The sequence below is a fragment of the Dama dama genome, chromosome 24, assembly GCF_033118175.1.
Source record: "Dama dama isolate Ldn47 chromosome 24, ASM3311817v1, whole genome shotgun sequence".
In the NCBI taxonomy this organism is placed as follows: domain Eukaryota; kingdom Metazoa; phylum Chordata; class Mammalia; order Artiodactyla; family Cervidae; genus Dama; species Dama dama.
In genome coordinates, this window is record NC_083704.1 from 53,942,238 (window position 1) to 53,960,835 (window position 18,598).

Here is an 18,598-nt window from a genome sequence, read left to right on the forward strand (position 1 = left end):
GAACCTGAAATGCTCCCCTCTGGCCTGGTAGGCTTTATACCAACTTATGCTGAGAGAGGACTCACTTTCCTCACCCACCTGTCAGCTGGGAACCTGAGTCTCGGCGACTGTCAGTATCCCCCCCACCCCCGCCACATCCGGAGTACATCGGAGTCTCCTTTCAGCAGCAGCCACTTTCACTGCCCTCCCCTCCCCCATGGGCTCCTCTGCAGCGGGGTGTGAAAGTTTGGCACCAGGGGCAGCTGGGAGGGGAGGAAGCTCACTCCCCATCTGGTGCTTTCTGTTTGACTCACCACTTTCCTCTTTGCCCTGGAACCCCATGTCGGCCCTGGGGACACCCCAGCTGGGTACCAGGGCCCTGGGCTGCAGCTGGCCTCCGTGGCCTGCTCACTCCCCTTCCAACTGGAAGGTCTGAGGACTGGGTTCAAACCCCAGCATGGCCACTTCCTGCTTGTGTGATGTTGTGCAAATTAAACCTGGGTTTCTTCATCTGTCTAGTGGGCTAAGGAAGGTACGCCTCATGTGCAGAGGATTATGACAAAGTATCTGTGGCACTTGGCACCGTTACATATGGAGAGGCCAGTTACTGTTGTTGACAGCACTCAGACCTGGGAGGGTGGTCTTCACGACTCCATTTAAAGGGCTGCTTTTAGGCTATATCCCCACAGGGTCACATTTGGATCTCCAGATGCCCTGTCCATTCTAGTCCCCTAGTCCAAGGTAGCTCCAGGGCCCCCAGGTTCCAGTCAGAGCCTTGGGCTCCATTGTGGTACTGGCTACCCCCCACCCTATATCCAGTTCCTCAGCAATGGTTGTGAGTTGTTCTATTCCAGAAGGTCGACTGCTCTAGCTCCTAGCAGCCTCTAGACCTTGGCTTAGTCGCTCCCCCAACCCTTCTTTCTGGCAGCCAGAGGATATCCTCAGTGCCTACCTGACCCTGTAACTCACCCTGAGACTCTTTACATTAGGCCGTGGTTCCCAAAGTGCATTCAGAGCTCCTCCATGGGCATCCACCACCATCACCACCTCGCCCCTACACGTTCATGCCCATGTGCCTCAGGCATCCAGGCTTTTGCCCAGACTGTCCTCATTCCAGGCCTGCTCTACCCCTGTCCTGGGCCCTACCCTCTTCAAGCCAGGTGTGATGACTAAGGCATCAGGCCCAGGGTTACTCAGCCTGGAAGGGAATCCCAGTTCAGCCTGCATATGAGCAGGTTCCTTAGCCTTTCCCAGTTTTAGTTTTCCTCACCTGTAAAATGGGAGGGTTCACGGACTTTGCCTTATGGGATGTCTTGAGAATGAATGAGATAATCCCAGAAGCACTTGGTTCAGGGTGTACCGTTCAGTCTCCATATTTTCCAGGCTCTTCTGAGGGGTGTCATCTCCTAGGAGCCTGGCACGTTGCAGGGCTCAGGAGACTGAGGCCTAAGCCTATATGCTGCAGGACCCCAGGAGAGCTCTGGTGGTCCAGTGGTTAAGAATCCACCTTGCAACACAAGAGACACAGGCTTAAGCCCTGGTCTGGGAAGATCCCACATGCTGCAGGGCAACTGAGCCCATGCACCACAACGGCTGAGCCAGCGCTCTTGAGTCTGTGCTCCATGACAAGAGAAGCTACAGCAATGAGAAGACCGCGTACGGCAACTAGAGTGTGGGCCCCGCTCACAACTAGAGAAAGCCTGTGTGCAGCAATGAAGATCCAGCACAGTCAATGAATAAACAAAAACTTAAAACCCTCTGCGAACAGCCCGGGTAACCCCTGCTAGGCCTCGGTGGTGGACCTCTGCACTAAGCTTCGCAGGAGGAAGCCCAGAACCTAGCTATGCTGACCTCAGTCTGACCATTCACATGGGCACTGCTGGTGACCTCCCCCTCCCTTCCAGTCCAGCAGTGTGAGCTGACCTGTAACTACACCCTGCTGAGCCTTGGTTTCCTCACCACGGATGTGATTAAAAACCCAGTCTGTGGGGTTGTGAGGATTAACACCACTAAATGTAAAGCAGTTGCTCGGGGCTCAGTGTCCAGTAGGAGCCTCAGAAATGATGGCAAGATGGAAGAGGAGGGGGAAGGCCTGCGGGGCTGCCCAGATACCTTGCTCAACTGCAAGGTTCAAAGGAAAGAAGGCCCAGACAGTTCTAGCTCAGGGTTCCCTCTGCTTGCCCATGTGGCCTGGCCTCATACTGATTCCCAGGAATGGCAAGAACGAACTGCTCCTGGAAATCAAGGCAGGTTGGGGGTCTGCAGGGGATAAAGGGCTGCAAGCTGGGAGGCACAGCAGCCTTGGGTTTGAGTCCTAGCCCTGGCCTACTGAGCCTCAGTGCTCTCATTTGAACACAGGGATCTTTGTGGGTGCTTCAAGCCCCCAGAATCTGCTCCTTGGCCACGGTAGGCTGGGAGTCTGACCCCTCCATTCCCCTAGAATGCATGCCCCAGGAGAGGGCTACAGACACAGCAGAGCAGAGGCAATATGGTGGCATTCCCTACTCTGAGAGTCAGTGTCTCCAAGAGAGACCTTGGCCCCTGGAAGGAGCCACCACAAGGCTTGCCTTCCATTGGGCAGAGCTGCCCTGAGCCGCTTCCCCATCTCTCCACAGCCAAGGCCAGGGCCAGGTGGAGGCCAGCTCAGGGCACCCAGCAAAGCTGAGGGAGCCTCCCTTGTTTTTCCTGCTCTGTGAACTGTAAAACTGGCCTTTTCACTGTTTCCCTGGAGGATGACTGAGAAGTGTCCAGGAGGGAGAGTAGTCCCAGAATCTATAGCTCTTACATAGCGGTTTTCTCGTTATGAGGTCAAAGACGCTAAAGGTTCTCTGGCTGGTGGTGATGGTAACCAGTCCCTTCAGAGAGGGGTACAAAGGGGGACCCTGCTCTCCTCACAACTGCCAGCAGGGCTTCCCATGGGACCCGGACCTGTGCGCACACCCACAGCTGCAGGTGGACTAATGTGTCGAAGGTTCCGGTTAGCCACTTCAGCTCAGGGTATCAGGAAACTAAGAACCCTAAGTGTTAAGTGAAAGTCGCTCAGTCATGTCCTACTCTTTGCAACCCCATGGACTGTATATTCTCCAGGCCATAATACTGGAGTGGGTAGCCTTTCCCTTCTCCAGGGGATCTTCCCAACCCAGGGATTGAACCCAGGTCTCCCGCATTGAGAACCCTAGGAATGACCCAATTCTATCCCAGCCACACAGCGCCAGGCCAGGCTGGTAGCAGGAGCTGGACCCTGCTTAGGGGCTGAAAGGAGTCGGACCTCCACAGCTTCCATGGAGGGATCAGCCTGGAGTCAAGGGCTGCTACGCTCAATTCACAGACACGGTACTTGCTCACCTTGCACTCAGCTCATTCTTACATACTCCTGGGTGCTGGGCTGGCCATGTGACTTTGTGGGAGTCAGGACCGGGCTTGGATCCAGTCTCTGAGGTCCTCTCTGAGGGCCTGGGTGGCCCCCATGCCATTGGAGACGGGCTACGGAGGCCAGCTTTGCTCTCTCCCCTGATCCCAGTCCCAGTCCCCAGCGTGCCCAGCCCAAGGCCGGCCTCTCTTAAGTCCCACCCTGGGCAGCTTCTAGTCCTCTCACTCCAGCAGAGGGCCAGCTCGAGGGAGCCCAAGCAGCTCAGTTCTCCTGGGTGTGAAGGGTTCCCTCCCCCTTCCCCAGCTACCTCACTGCTCAAAGGAAGTGTTCAATGCAATCTATCATGCACCTCAAATTCTTTCCATGTCTGCCTATTTCCAAATTCTAATTCCAAAGACACTTGCAATTTTAGGTATTAGAGCAGCAATGGTAAAGAATTCGCCTGCAACACGGGAGACACAGGAGACAAGGGCTGGATCCCTGGTCAGGAAAATCTCCTGGAGAAGGAAATGGCAACCCACTTACAGTATTCTTGCCTGGAGAATCCCATGGACAGAGGAGCCTGGCGGGCTACAGTACATGGGGTTGCAAAGAACCAGACATGACTAAGCACTCAAAATCTATTAACAATTTCCTGTTACCGCCACAACAAATGACCATGAGTTTAGTGGTTTTAAACAACACAAATGTATCATCTTAGGTTCTGGAAGTCAGATATCCAAAATCAGTTTCGCTAGCCCAAAACCAAGGGGTTTGCAAGACGGCAGGCATTCTTTCTTGAGACCCTAGGGGAGAATCCATTCCCTCACTTTCTGCAGCATCTCGAAGTCGTCTGCATGCCAGGGCTCACGGACCACCCCCAGCAACAGCATCACTTTGACCTCTGCCGCCATCATCACATCTCCTTTTCTCTGACATTTGGTGATTATACTGAGCCCACCTGAATAGTCCAGGATAATCTTTCCACTTCAAGACCCTTAACTTAATCAAATCTGCAAAGTTCCTTTTGCCATGCAGGGCAATGTATTCCCAGGTTTAGGGGACGAGGCCATGGGCATCTTTGGAGCCATTGTCCTGCCTACCGCAGGAGGGGGCGGACTGCTTTGCCAGCCCCAATCCCCACTCATGATGGCCTGTCCTAGGACGGAGGCGTCACGGAGGGTGGAGACCAGGCTGCTGCTCTGGCCAGCACTGGCTGGGGGCTGCTGGGGCCCAGAGCTCCAGGAAACCTGTGCCTGCCCCCGCTGCCAACAAGGACAGCCTGTACTCAGCGCGGCTGCTGTGCAGAGATCAGGTGCACTTGAGCCCTCCAACTGGTTATGGCTCAACTCAGACAGCTGCTGGGCCTGGGTGGGAGGCCAGGCCCTCCCTACTGTGACCAGAATACCCGAGAGCTACTGTCAGCTGTGACGTGAGCCGCATGGGAAATTCCAGCTACATTTCAGCAGACGCACACACTGTTGGATTACTGGTGGACATCTGTTGGGCTTAGGGTACGCCAGACCCACATGGGACCCCAGAGAGAGGAGCCAGGAAGGCTCCCAAATGCATGGGGCAGAATGTCATTGTTACTGGAAGTGGCCTAGGGGCTGGCAGTGAGAACACAGAGGTCAGGGTGGGTGTTCCGGAGGAGACAGCATCTGTGTTGGAGCTTGAAGGAGAGGATTATCTGGACTGGCAGTGGTGGGCAAGGGCATTTCTGATGAACGTACAGCCGGGGCAAAGGGAATGAGGGGTTTGGGGAATGGAGAGTTACGCAGGGAAGCTGGAGTTAGGGCAGTGGAAAAAAGAATCCAGAGGTGGACAGGGAGGGACATGCTGCCTGCACAGGTTACAGTTCCCAAACTCAGTCAGCAGTGGAACTCTGTTTCAACGGAAGCCTACTCAGAGCACCAGTGAGGGTTTGGTAGGGCTCCCCAAGCCCTTCCCATAGCCACCCTCCCCCAGCCCTTCAGATCTAGACTCAGCCAGACATAGACACCACTCAGGTCATGGGGAGCTAGCCAAGGGTTTGGGATTTGGGTTTGGGCAGGGATTGGGAGAAGTTAAGGGCTCAGGGTCTAGGTAGGGGTAGGGGAGAGCAGGAAGGATACATTTATCAGTAAAATAGCCAGATGGGCCCCATGGAGAGAGTCATGGGCAGCTGGGAAAAGCATCCAACTTGAGGCAAAGTCTCAATTTCCTCCACTGTCAGAGGAGATGGAATTGTTCTCCCAGAACATAACCATCAGGGACTCTACACCCTCTGCCCATGCTTGTGGCTCCAGCTGAAGGAGACTGGGTGGACAGCAGGCAGATCCCGTAAGACCTCAGGGGCTTGCAGAGCCTGGACTCCTCCGTTAGCACCACATCCTCCTGCTATTGTCTCCAGGGCTCCGTGACATAGGCTGAAGGAGGCAGCTCATCTCTGACTCTGGCCCCAGGAAGGAAGGAGGAGACAGGGCAGGTGAGAGTGGCTTTCCATGGGCTGAAGCCACTGGCTTCTCTGGCGTGGACCTTGCGGCACTCAGGCCCTGGTGAGGAGGGCGAGGAGGGACTGGGGAGATCAGGCTGCCAGGTCACCAGCCTCTCGGTGGCTCCATCTCCAGGGGGCAGAGAGAAGTCAAGTGCCCAAGACTGAATTTCCTGCCCTCCCTCCTTTCCAGATTGCCATGTCTTTCTGTCCATTTCATGTTGGTGCCAAGCACAAGATACACACACGCAGGTCCATGGCCCTCTTTATGTCTATCCTCCTAGGAAGGCAACGAAAGCATTCACAGTGCCCCATGAAAAGTACAACCCACAGTCTCTTCAAGATCATATTAAGATAAAGCATTTGGTTCCATTTCTTAGACCTGGAAGCTAAGGCTGAGAGAGGGGAAGTCACCTATCCCCTCACACCCTAGTGACGGGCAGTTGCCAGGTTTTGCACCCAGGGTGGTGTGGCTTCAACACTGGACCTCCACGCCCAAGTCTCAATTAAGCCAGTGGCTGCAGGCTTGAGGTCCGAGGTTCACTTGACACAAACTTCTTTCCCAGGGTTCTCAGGCCTCGTGGGAGGAAGCTTTCCCCAAGGGTGCCTCCTGCTTCAGTGACTCCAACTGCTCCTACACTCTCAATCTGCATCATTCTGTCCTCTTGGGAAGCCATGTCCATATGCTTGCCAAGGCCTTTCCTCAGTAATGCGCCTGAGGCCAGAAGGGTAGGACCATCAGGGAAGCCGGGGTTGTGGGATAAGGAGGTAACAAACTGCTAGGTCAGTGCAGCTACCCCGAGATGTTGCGAAGACAGCAAGAGCCAAATGGCAGGGGTAGGAGGAGAGGAAGGGCAATACTGGTGAGGTAGGCAGAGGTCTGAGAGCACATGGGGGCTCTGAAAGCCTACCTCGCCCTTCCAGGTTCCTTCTGGAGCAGTCATAAGGGGGAGTCTCCAGCTCCTCCTCAAAGGAAGCCATGGGCACCTCAAGGCCCACCCAGCTTGGGCTGAGTGAGGGGCAGGACAGGGTGGTGCTGGGAACTGCAGTGTGGCCTCTGTGAAGGCAAACACCATGACCAGCGAGGCAGTCACTCAGGCCATGTGTGACTTCAGCAAACAGACCCCCACCCCCCCCAAGGCAGGGACCTAACTTCCCATTGCCACTTGGCCTCCTCCCATCATAGGACCTCAGGCAGGCCATGTCGTCTCTTGGGAGTGGGCCATATAATTCACCTGGCTGAGAGCAAAATGAGGCTGCCACCTTGCAGTGGCCTTGGAACCAGAAGATCCAGTTTTTCACAGGGAAGGTCCCACTGCAAGACACAGCTCTGGAACCCAGCCTCCTGGTTCCATCAGAGGATGCTGTCTACCAGATCACACTGCCTCTGGCCACCACGTCACCCGGTCAGGCCAAATGACTGGGCTGGGGGGATGGGAAAGGGAGTTCAACAGAATGAGCGAGCCTAGTCTGCCATGTTCCCCGAGACCTACCCTGATGCAGGTTAACACCAGCACTTGCCAGCCTGGAGGTTTCCTGTCACTGTTGACAGAAGGGCTGGGCCTTTAGGCCTCCTGGAAACCACAAGTCTGCAGACCAGAGCTAGGGTGGAGGTCTTACTCTGGCTCAGCTTCTCACTCTTCCCAGCTACAACCAGGGACGGAGGGGTTTTCAGAAACCCCAAAGCTGAGCTGGAAGGAATGTTTTACCTAGAAACTATGGGAATAAAAAGCAAACACAAGCCCTGTGCACCCCTCACTGGCTCAAGCCTTCAATTAAGTAAATGTGGAAACGTGACCCCAGAACTGCACAGCAAGGCCCCTCAGCCGTGCCCCCTCCAGGAAGCAGGCACCATCCCTAAGCTCAAGTTCAGATGAGCTCCCTGTGCTCAGAGCCCAGGCCAGTCAGGGGGTGTGTGTTAAGTGTACCCAAGCCACTGAACGGCTAAGCCAGCCCCCAGAAGGGAGCCACTCAGTGCCAAGTACCCCAGCTTCAAGGCCAGAAGGAGCAACCATGTGCCTTTCTCTACACTGCCTCCCACAAACCCGCCAGCTGGGGCCTGCCAGCCAGCCCTGCTAGGGCAGAAGGATGCTCTCATCCCCAGCAGAGCCTAGGGGCAAAGCATCAGGGGACCCACACATCGCAATAAGAAAACATTAGGCCATCACTTGCTGGTCTCTTGCCACTTTATTAGCTGTATCTTCCAACATCCCCAGAGCAATTCCCCTAAAGACACAGCAACCTGCCTTGGCCACAATGACACGATGGGGCCAGACTGGGAACCTAGGTCCGCTCAGCTCTTGAGCTGCACTGTGGGCGCCCTTGCCTTTTGCTGCCCCAGGAAGGACACCCCACCCTTGCTCCTATTCCCTAAATCACGGAGCATGGAGAATCACAGAGCCATGGGAAATGCCACAAGCACCTGGGGTTCTGGACAGCACCATCTACCTCCCTCCAAGTAGCATTCCTGGTAGAAATGTCAGCCAGGCACTCTGGCAGGTTGGCGCCCTGGCCAGGCATCCACAGGGGAACCACGCTGTGGCCCAGACCTCTTGATATGTAGGAACCGTGGCCTAGAGAGACAGGGACAAGCGGCCAGTTACTACCTGGGCCCTGCGGAATGAGCAGGGAGTGGGAAGCACACACTTGCTCCACAGCCAGAGCTGTGATGGTCAGCGTGGAAAGACCAGCATAGCCTGGTCCATGGGGGCTGGGGAGAGGGCTGAGTCTCACCTCCCACAGAAGTCCCTGCGCACAGCCACGAGATGAAGGGACAGGTCAGGCTGGCTCTGAAGCCAGCTGCCAACGAGCTCTGGGTGTTGTGGGTCCACTTCCAAGAAGACGTTTCTATGAGAGGGAGAAATGGGTCAGCCCAGTTGGGCAAGGCTGGACCTGCACTTCTGGGTTGCCCGAGCTGGGAGGGGTGACGGCCAAAGCAGGCCCAGTACACATCACGGGGGAAGGCTGTGGAGGTCAGACCCGGGAGACACCCCCTCCATACCCAGAGTCCTTCAGGAGCCGAGGAGCCAGGGCCAGGATGTGGGTAATGATGTCCATGCCCTCCTCACCACCATCAAGGGCTACTGGGTCTTCATATCTGAAGAGGAAAACAGTGGGAGGTGAGGGCCTGGGATGAAGTATCTAGAAAGTACAGAGAAGCTGACCAGGGCTTCCATAAAGAGGGCTCTGTGGAACTTATATTCTGGGTTCAAAGTCTGAGGTCCCAGAGAGAGGGCCCCAAATGGTGGCAGCTCCAATGCCCCCCTCCACAGGTGCCCCCCTCCACAGGCACCCCCCAAATGGAGCAGTGCTGGGCATGCTCAGCGAATCCCATTGACTGACTATCCTCAGGGCATGAAGGTCTCCCCACAACGAGGTTCCTATTTTTGGCCTGGGGAAGCCAAGAGCTGGCACTAATCACTCCTAAGAGTCAGGAGGTGGGAAGCCAGCCAGCACCCTGACACACATTACCATGGCCTCCTCCAGAGGCTCCTGGGTGACCCTGGTCTCAGCCCCTGTTTGACAGCAGGATGGCTCAGCGAAAAGCCTGGAGTAGGGTCATAGTCCCAGTTTTCCAGCTAAGCCCCCAAACATCCTTGGACAAGTCACCTTCTGTCTCTAGGCCTCAGTCTTCTGCAAAATGGTGCATCCATCCGAGCACCTTCCAAGTACTGTATGCTGTTGTCTGAGATCTTAGTCATCACTGAGTCCACCCCCGGCCCAGCAAAGCTCCACCAGTCCCCTCTCAGAGGCAGGAAACCGAAGCTCAGAGAGGTTCAGTGGTCTTAAGTGGGAAGGCAGGTGCTGAACCCAAGTAGGTCTGTGGGTTCCAGGGTGAAGCTCTCTTTCAATACTACTGCTCCTTTCAGCCCCCCAACCTCCACATCCCTCCCAACGTGGTCCTCCATGGCAGACCCACTCCACTAGGCCTCAGGCCTGGCCTCCCTGGTCTATGCCACACCTGAGGATCTCAGGAGCCAGCTTCTCCATGTCCCGGTGGAAGACGTAGGGAGGGTTGCTGACGACCAGGTCCACAGGACCCCAGGGTAGAAGGTGTGCCCAGCTCTCCACTGTGGTCAAAGGGAACACACGGCAGAGAATGGGAGGTGAAAGGTGGAAGCTCCACACACTGCTGTGACCCTTGGGCAATCCCTCTTCCCAAGTCACACATCTTGGGCTTACCCCACGTCACATATCTTGCCCCTATCTCTGGATCTGATAAACTAGACTTGCAGATTAGGGCCCTGGGACCCCAGCCGGCAGCCTGGGTGGGAGTGTATATGCTCTGACATGGCCTGGAGTGTCCCTGACTTCTCTCTTTCCTGTTAAAAACTTCCCCAATAAGCAACACTGTTTAAGTGCCACTTTCAGGCAGCCGTCTCTGACCACCTGGCCAAGCAAGAGCCTCTGCTCTCTGCAGCCCCACTTGTCCTGCCACACTCTGCCTCAAAACCAACACAGACTGAGTATATGGAGGGCAGGCCTGGCTTGTGTCAGCTGACTTCTAGCGGCTCTGTTTACTGGCCCCATCCTGTGCGAGGTATCAGGCTCCATGGAGACAGTACATGAAGCTCAAGGATCCTGTGGGGACATGATGGAATCTGAAATGGAGCCAGAACTCCCAGGACTCTCTGTATGGGCCAGGCAGACACTCAAGTATTTTGGTCCCCAGGCTTTCTCTAGAGCTTCTGCTTATCTCTTGACAGCAGCAAGCCCTAATTAAACTCATTCACTATGAAGGATACGAAAGGTAAAAAAGATCCTGTGGCTGGTTCCTTCATGGGTGAGGTCAGCCCAGGAGGCAAAGGGGACTTGCCTGTCCTCAGCAAGGGTTAGTCTGAGATTGTGTGTGTGGGTGTGGATGAATGTTGGAGAAACCCTCCCTCCATCTCTGTAGAGTGCCTCATCCACCCAGCAGCACCTGAACCCAGGAGCTCCACCCAGGGAAGATGAGTGGGAAAGGTACCTAAGGTCACATCGAAGGGGACGATCTGAATCCTGTCCTGCAACCGAAGCCTGGAGAGATAGGAAGGTAAAGCTGAGCATGGCGGGTGGGGACAGACTCCCAAAGTCTTGGGAGGTTAAACCCTTCTTGGACCAGCAAGAAACCTGGTGTCCACTGTCCATTTGTAACCCTGTGGGACCTACACCAGGCCACCCCCACTGCCTCCTCCTTCTTGGGTGTGAAGGTCAATGGGTTTGATACCTAGACAGGGGTTGAGATCAGGCCCTAAAATCTGACTCCCCCACCTTGACCCTCTGCCCTCAAGCCCACCTACCTCTGAGCATTCTCACGGGTTAGGCAGACGGCGGCTTCTCCCTTATCCACAGCAGTGACTCGGCTCTGCCCGAAGAACAAGGGTACATGGGAGGCAGGATGTTCGGAGAGGCCAGGCCTGGGGACCAGGGCCCTCCTCCAACCCTCTACTAGAAGAGGAAGGTAATGCTCAATAGCTTTTCCCTCTCTGCGGCCAGAGTCTGGCCAGAGGGAAGGGCACAGGACTTAGAGGCTGTGACCATGTGGACTGGGGCAGCTGTCTTCCTCCTACTTCCCGTGGAAGTGCTTCTGACAGAGAGAGGCGGAAGAGGGATCAGCAGGAAGGGCAGCGAGTGCCAGTCATCTACCCATGCACAGGGGGCTCACCTGGGGAAGCCTGCTCAGCAGGCTGAGGGAGATGGCTCCTGATCCACAGCCCACCTCCAAGATGAGGGGGCCGCCTTCAGCTCCCACCACGTGGGGTCCTTGGGTCACCTCCTCCAGCACCCATTCAACCAGCTCCTGCAAGGCAGACAGATCTCAGAGTTGGTGCTGATCTGCCCCTGTGTGACTGGAGGAAGGGGATGACCAAAGCCAGACTGAACTTCACGTTAGCTGGGGCTACGGGCAGGTCACTGTCTGTCTATGTCTCTGCTTCCCTGTCTGTAAATATGACCATAACTAAGGATAACACACCCCACTGGGGACAAATGGAGATTAATCAGAAGCACATTCATGAAGCATTGATCCCATGCATGGTACACAGCAGGTGTTCAGTTAGCCCCAGCTAATCCCTTCACAGATAGCCTCTTGTTTTGTGCTCATACTAAAGTTAAGAATCACACCTGATGGTCCCTGGCCACCCACTCTGTGCCTGGCCCTGCTTCTAGAATATTCCCTGTATTAATCTGTTAATTAAACCCTACTGAGGCAAGTGAGGCCCAGGGGTCAAGGTCTCACCAGGAGGCTGGCCTATAGCTCATGGTGGCCAACAATCAGGGGCCAATGTGTCCCCAGCTTCCTCACAGCCTCCCCAGAGAGGCCCCAAGGTCAAAGGGACAGGGAATTCCCTCTAGGAGGGCCGGGGGGGGTGATACATCCTTACCTGAGCCCCGTATCTGAAGGGGGCTGTGGCATACACAGGGCATGGGATAAGTGGGCATGGCAGAGTTGGAGGTGTCTAACTATACTGTACCTGCCTTGGTGGCAGGGCAACATTTTCAGACACTGTCACTCTAGAAACTAGTTTCAAGTCTCACTCACCTATCTGCCACCTGCAGATTGTGCATGGAAGCCAATATAGCGTGAAGGTGAGGGTGAAGGGCCGCTACTGCCCACTGGCCCAAATGTTTCTGAACAGCAGTAGAGTGGGTGCTCAAGGAGCCAGGCGTGGAGCAGGGGAAGGGCAGTACGGTCCCTTCTCAAAGGGACCTGCCCTCTGGAAGAGGGCTGAAGAGGGCCCCCTGGGGGCTGAGCACTCCTGGGGTTCCAGGCAGGGATGGCTCAGGGAATGAGGGGAGGGGTCAGGAAGTGGGTGTTTCTCATATGAAAGAGAGCCACTTCCTCTGGGCTCTCTCTCTCATGACTTTCCTCACTATGGTCCTAGGTCTAGGATGGGGTGTGCTTCTCCGAGCACCATTCTGAAGGCTCCATGATGCAAAGCCCAGGGGTTATCCCATCACAGTGTGTCCCACTCGGGCAGAGCTTGGCCCACAGAGAGACCTCTTGGTTACTCCCCAAGTGCTGGGCAAGCTCTCAGTGGCTGCAGGAAGTTAGCCTCCAAGCCTCAGACTCCCCTGTCCATCCAATTCTCAATGTCAACAGTTACGCCCAACAGGGCAGAGGGCTCCAGATCACTCCGACCCATTTTCCATGTAAGTTCTTCAGTGCTGAGTCCCCAGAAATATTTCATCCTCCCAGGCACCCCAACCCAGGGGCAAAGCTCACCTGTCCCCAGTGCAGCAAGTCCAAGGCAGGTAGAACTTGGCCAGTGGGTCCAACCTTTCCTGTTCCAAGCCCCTTCGGCACCAAACAAGCTGCTACCAAAGGGTGAGACAGCCTGTCTCCAGCCAGAAAGGGCTTCCCCTCACTCGTTCCCACCATCCTTGTACCAGGCACCACTGGAGAACTGGAGTGCTGGCAGCAAGCTGGGGCCACAGCACTGGGGCCAGCACAGAGCCAGCAGTCTAGGGCTGTGGCCGGGAGCCTGCGGTCTTAGTGGTGAGATCAAGTACTGAGCAGCCAGTCGGACAGATGAAACTTGTCAGGAGCGTGAACGTCTCTTGGTTTCCGGGCCACAGACTTACCCTGGCTGGAGAATGACCCCTTAGTCAACCACACTGGCCAGCCACCTCACAGAGACACCCTGACCTCAGAAACACACACCACATGTGTGAATGGCTACCCTGGGCAAGGTATGAATCTGACAGACTGGGCCACCAGTGGCCCTCTGCCTCTCTCACAATCCAGACCATGGAGGGATCATTTTGGCTATAGAACCACCTGAGGCACAGTGGGCAGGGGTGGAGATCACTCTTAACAGGTTCAGAAACTCTTTTCCTCACCTAGAAAAGTGCCTCCTCATCTGAGAGTTGGTGGCTCCTTGGAAGAACTGAAAATCGAGCTGGTCACAGGCCCAGGGCACCTTTTCCAGATGAACAAGGGAAGAATCCAAGAACATAGCAGGACAGGAGCAGAGGGGAATGTGGGAAGGAGGCAAAGAGCATGCAGCTGTCAGCTCTGCCTGCAGCCACTGCCTCCACAGGACTCCACAGCCCTCAAGAGGTTGGCCCAAGGCCTCAGCAGGACCTGGGTGCCAGGAGCACCCACACTGGCATTACATTCTTGATGGGGCAGCCCCACGAAGAGGGCATTGCCTCCTGTAAGCTAATCACAGACAGGGCATTGAGCCTCCCACACTCCACCAAGCTGGGCAAGAACAGTTCACGCTTCCAGCCTTGGGTTTCCTACTGTACACACCACCAGGTTGGGGACTGCAGCACCTCCCCACCCCCAGGGAAAACCCAACTGGTCAGGCCACATGCCGCCTACAACTCTGCATTTCAGAATTCTGCACCCATCATCAGAAACCACCCTTCAACGGATGGAGAGAACACAAGCACCACGGTCCCTCCCGTGCACTCATTCTCCCCACTCCCCGCCACAGGCCACGTCCTCTCAAGTTCTTGGTAAGGCACCCCCTGATGCGGCTTTACACTGGGGCAACCTGGCAAGTTCTGAGAAATGTGTGTACAGTGAGGCAAGGACCTGGCCTCCCCACCGCAGCCTCCCTCTTCTCCCCCACCTCCCCCACTCTTGACAACAGAGCCACTCTCCTGGCCCAGATCCACCCAGGAAAAGGCGGGGGGGTGCCCACACGGGAACTGGAAGTCCACACCCAACACTCAGAACCCTGAAACATGCAGTTGGTGTCAGGTCAGCTCTGAAGGGACTCAAAGGTCATCGTGGTAGCTTCCTTCCAATGCCCTGACCCTGGGCAGCCTCAGGGGATGGTGACTTCCTGGCCAGATGGTGCACACTTGGAGGAGCAACAGATTGGCCCCCCTCAAAGCTTACAGGTAGCAGGCCCATCCTGCTCTGGCTCTGCACCCACACCAACTCATCCAGTCCCAGATGGGGCAGTCTCTGTGAGGGAAGGGGCCCTGACCCAGGAGACAGGAGGTCCGAGTGCTGCCTCACACCCCCTGTCTGGGCAGCCCTGTGACCTCAGCAAGGTCTCAGACTCCCTATTGTCCCTGCCCTGACACTGGGCAGTAAGGTGAGGACCTGGCCTCCCAGCCACATGATGTAGAGGGCAGTGGGGTCAGAGGGTTTCTTGGCAAGGGGGGAGGCTAGGAAAGTGAGGCGGGGCTCTGGGTCCCTGGCTGGAGCAGGTGATTGAGGTCTGATCTTCCCCAGAAATGGATGTGCCTTTTCTCAGAACCTGGTGCCCTCTGACTTGCCTATCAGCCTCCACTGTCCTACCCTGCCACCTGTTCTGCTCTCTCTGGCTCCCAGCTCTGACACCTACAAGGTCGGGGAAAGCCCAAGACCCTAGAAAGCATTTCTCCCAGGATCAAGGTGCCTCACCTACAGAAAGCATGTTGGGACCACACACTCCTCAGTCCTAGTAAACTGAGAAACACAGGCAGTAATCTGACTAGAAAGTGGATGGAAAAGGTAAAAGGATCCAAAAAATTCCCTGGTCTGGAGGCCCAACCCTCTCATCATCTGGGTCCAGAGCGGGCAGGTGGTAAGCTCCCTGAGGTCACAAAGCTGCCCCAGGCTTCTAAGTGTTCAGCGGGAGCCCTCTTCACTTCGCCCTGCCTCCTGAGGAAGAGGAGGCACTTGTTTCCCACGGGTTTGGTTGGCTATGGGCCCACGGGACAGCTCCTAGGGAAATGACAGGAAGAGGCTGAGTACTTGGTGGGCAGCACTAGTTGGGCCATCGTGAGCCACTGACAGCCAAGGCCTGGGACAGTGGCCCGGGAAGTGATGACAGTCAAGGAGGCCAGCAAGAGACCTCTTTCCTCTTGGCCCCACCTATCCAGCCAGCCAGGAAGAGCGCTGTCTCTAAAAATAGCAATAACGGGGCCCCAGCGCCCCCTGGTGGAAGTCTGGGACAAGACAGGCAGCCTGAACCCCTTCATCCCATCCAGTCTAGTCCAGCGGGCACACCTACCTCCGTTTCTGGCCTAGGGATGAAAACTGGGGGCGCCATCTTCAGATTGAGACCCTGAAAGTCCCATTCACCAAGGATGTACTGCACAGGCATCCTGAAGAGGGGGAAAAAGGTGATCATCAGTGCCAGCAAATGAACCAACGGGGCCATGTCTTGGGCGGGATACCACTGTGGCCAATGGTGTCGGGTAGGGTCACACCTCTGTGCCCTGGAACTCCTAACCAAGCCCATTCCTCCCTGTCTTCTTTCTATTTACTACCATGACCCCTCTCTCATCACTCTTATCCCAATACCTTCCGAGTCCTTGGACACTTTCTTCCTCCTTGACCATGAACTAGGTGGGGCTGGAGGAAGCTGGACCCTGCTTCCCACACAGGTTTGGTCCACAGTGCTCACCTTTGCAAACGGTAGCTACTCAGCTCCTGGATACACTGTAGCTGCCAAGGGGTCAGGGGCTGGGTCCAAAGTCCTGGCCTCAGGCTCTGAAACTGACCCATAGAGAACATGAGTGGCTGGCTCCCCTGACCCGGGTTTCTTTCGTTGATGATGCTGCTGGGTCCAACACTGGCCACCCTGGTCATCCCTGAAGCCCTAGTGCCTGACACACACTGTAATAGTTTCTTGGATGGATGACTTAAGTATTTGCCTAAGACATTCCTTCAGAAAAATCCCATCATTTTCAGCTCAGCACTCTCAGAGGAGTGGAAAAGGCTGGATGTCCCTTCCCTGGGGCCTCCCTCCCCCCACTTCCTGCCCTCCTAGCAACACTGCACTTAACTGTTTTGGCTCCAAGGACATGAGCCACGATGTACTCACTGGATTCCCGGGCCTCAGGGATGCCCTTTTCCTCAAAGACTGCTGCCCAGTGGCTGACCACTTCGGTGGCACTCAACAACCCAGCCGGAGGCTGATGGGGTTGCCATGAGCTGAAGGAGCAGCCCCAAATGCCTCTCCTCCACCCCGGGCCAAAGAGGAGGGCCCTCAGCATTCTGCCCCAATGCTCCACGTCTCAGGGAAAGGATCCCTTGAGTACTTCCCCGAGGTGCCCAGGTCTTTCTTGTGATGTCACTGCTGAGGATGGTGACTGGCCTCAAGCTAGAAGGAGATGGAGCGGTCACAGGCTCTGGGTCTTCAGCATGGCTGGTCTTCAGACGCGGCTGCCTTGGAATAGGGAAGGAGAACCAGGACAGCAGCTGAGCCCTGCAGGACTCATTCTTCTCTGACCTGTTGCCTGTGAGAGGGCATGCTTTGCTGTTCCCTCTCTGACTCCATTTTATACCCTCACCCATCTACTTGAGTTTTCTTGCCTTGGTCAGTGACATTTTCTTCAGGTCTTTGGCTCACATGATCTGAATCCATGGTTCAGTCCCTGATAATAAATGGACTGGCAGGCTTGGGGTTTGGAGAGATCTATTTGACTCAGAGAGTGTGACCTTGGGAAAGTCATTATTTCTGAGTTTTAGTTTCCTCCTCCATACAACAGAGGAAAGAAATAACACAAACTCCCTGGTGAGCAGTGCATCAGTCAATGAATGTCTAGGGCCTGGGAGGCATCTCAACACACGGAGTCAATGTTACATGCTCTTAACTAGTATTACTAGGGGAGAAGACTGCTTTTGCTTGGGAGTTTTGCTTTCGACATTTAGCATGTACTGTCATTGATTTGTGGGCTTTCCAGGTGGAGCTAGTGGTAAAGAACCTGCCTGTCAATGTTGGAGATGTATGCAGCGCAGATCGGAACCCTAGGTTGGGAAGATTCCCCCGGAGGAGTGCATGGCAGCCCACTCCAGTATTCTTGCCTGGAGAATCCCATGAACAGAGAAGCCTGGCAGATAACAGTCCACAGGGTCACAAAGAGTTGGATACAAAGCGACTTAGCATACCTACACATTATTGATTTGTATGCTGAAAATCACCCCTCCACCCAATTTAACCCATGGTCCTAAACACCAGCATAAACTGCCAACTAAAAATCTGACAATTTGTTGGACTTCACCGGTGGTCCAGTGGTTGGGAATCCGCCAGCCAATGCAGGGGACACGGGCTCAATCCCTGGTCAGGGAAGATCTCTCATGCCATGGGCCAACTAAGCCAATGAACCACAACTACTGAAAACCGCACGCCCTAGAGCCTGTGCTCTGCAACGAAAGAAGCCACCACAATGAGAAGCCCCCGCATTGCATCAAGAGAAAGCCTGAGTGCAACAAGGAAGACCCAAGACCCAGCGCAAACAAAAATAAAGACACAAATAAATACCTTTTAGATGACAATTTTTGTTAACTTTACATTAAAATTATCACAAACACATTTAGCTGAGGATTTCAAATCAGTGGTCTCCTTTTCCTCTTACAAGGACCTGCTTCAAACTAGCCTTTATTAAACAACTGTTCGGTGCCGCTCTTCAGAGACAAGCAGGAAGGAAAACAAGACTCCGAGACGGGAAGCAACCTGCCCAAAGTCACTCAGCTAGTAACTGTTCCAGGCAAGACACAAAACCTTCGGACTCCGGAGGCAGCTCTTACTACCAGAGCGCTGGCCAAGGAGTAGCCGAGGCCTGAAGTCGGGAGCAGCTTCTTCCTCTCGGCAAGACTGCCTCTAACCAAGCCTGTTTCTCCATCTGTACAACGGGGCCACAGACTTTCTGAGGAAGGCTACCAGAACTCTGAAGAACTCGAGGTCTCGAGGGTGTTCCTCATACCTTTCTAATAGGCTACTCCACTCTCCCGCCACCCTGAAGAAACTGCCGCGGGTTCGCCTCCCGGATGTGCATAACCCGGATGTGAGCGCCCCCGAGAGGCTCTGCTTCCGGGGTTGGTTCATCTGAGAAAGGGCTCGGGCGGATTCCGTTGACCAGCTCCA

The 18,598-nt window shown here is 55.2% G+C and overlaps 1 protein-coding gene across 8 annotated transcripts; it reads right to left on the reverse strand.

Annotated features, from left to right (window-relative positions):
• Positions 1 to 7,969: 7,969 nt before the first annotated feature.
• Positions 7,970 to 18,580, reverse strand: HEMK1 (HemK methyltransferase family member 1). 8 transcript variants are annotated; one of them, XM_061128498.1, is made up of 12 exons: positions 18,438 to 18,506; positions 17,439 to 17,564; positions 16,518 to 16,896; positions 16,136 to 16,227; positions 15,740 to 15,833; positions 11,446 to 11,580; positions 11,081 to 11,145; positions 10,768 to 10,817; positions 9,763 to 9,871; positions 8,803 to 8,898; positions 8,535 to 8,648; positions 7,970 to 8,374 (listed from the first exon to the last, which is right to left on the reverse strand). In XM_061128498.1, the coding sequence occupies exons 3-12, from the start codon at positions 16,725 to 16,727 to the stop codon at positions 8,281 to 8,283; spliced, it is 1,059 nt and encodes a 352-aa protein (XP_060984481.1). In that variant the 5' UTR covers positions 16,728 to 16,896; positions 17,439 to 17,564; positions 18,438 to 18,506; the 3' UTR covers positions 7,970 to 8,280. The 8 variants fall into 8 exon arrangements, with proteins under 8 accessions (XP_060984481.1, XP_060984478.1, XP_060984480.1 ...); XM_061128495.1 differs by lacking the exon at positions 17,439 to 17,564 and having other exon boundaries at positions 16,518 to 16,900; positions 18,438 to 18,578; XM_061128497.1 differs by lacking the exon at positions 17,439 to 17,564 and having other exon boundaries at positions 18,438 to 18,519.
• Positions 18,581 to 18,598: the final 18 nt, after the last annotated feature.

Excerpts from the sequence above, each read along its gene's own strand:
- HEMK1 (XM_061128495.1), bottom strand. The coding sequence starts at position 16,727 with ATGCTGAGGGCCCTCCTCTTTGGCCCGGGGTGGAGGAGAGGCATTTGG. Across the intron at positions 11,581-15,739 it reads TCCCTAGGCCAGAAACGGAG|GAGCTGGTTGAATGGGTGCT; the intron begins GTAGGTGTGCCC and ends TCTGCCTTGCAG. Across the intron at positions 8,899-9,762 it reads CTGGCTCCTGAGATCCTCAG|ATATGAAGACCCAGTAGCCC; the intron begins GTGTGGCATAGA and ends TTTCCTCTTCAG.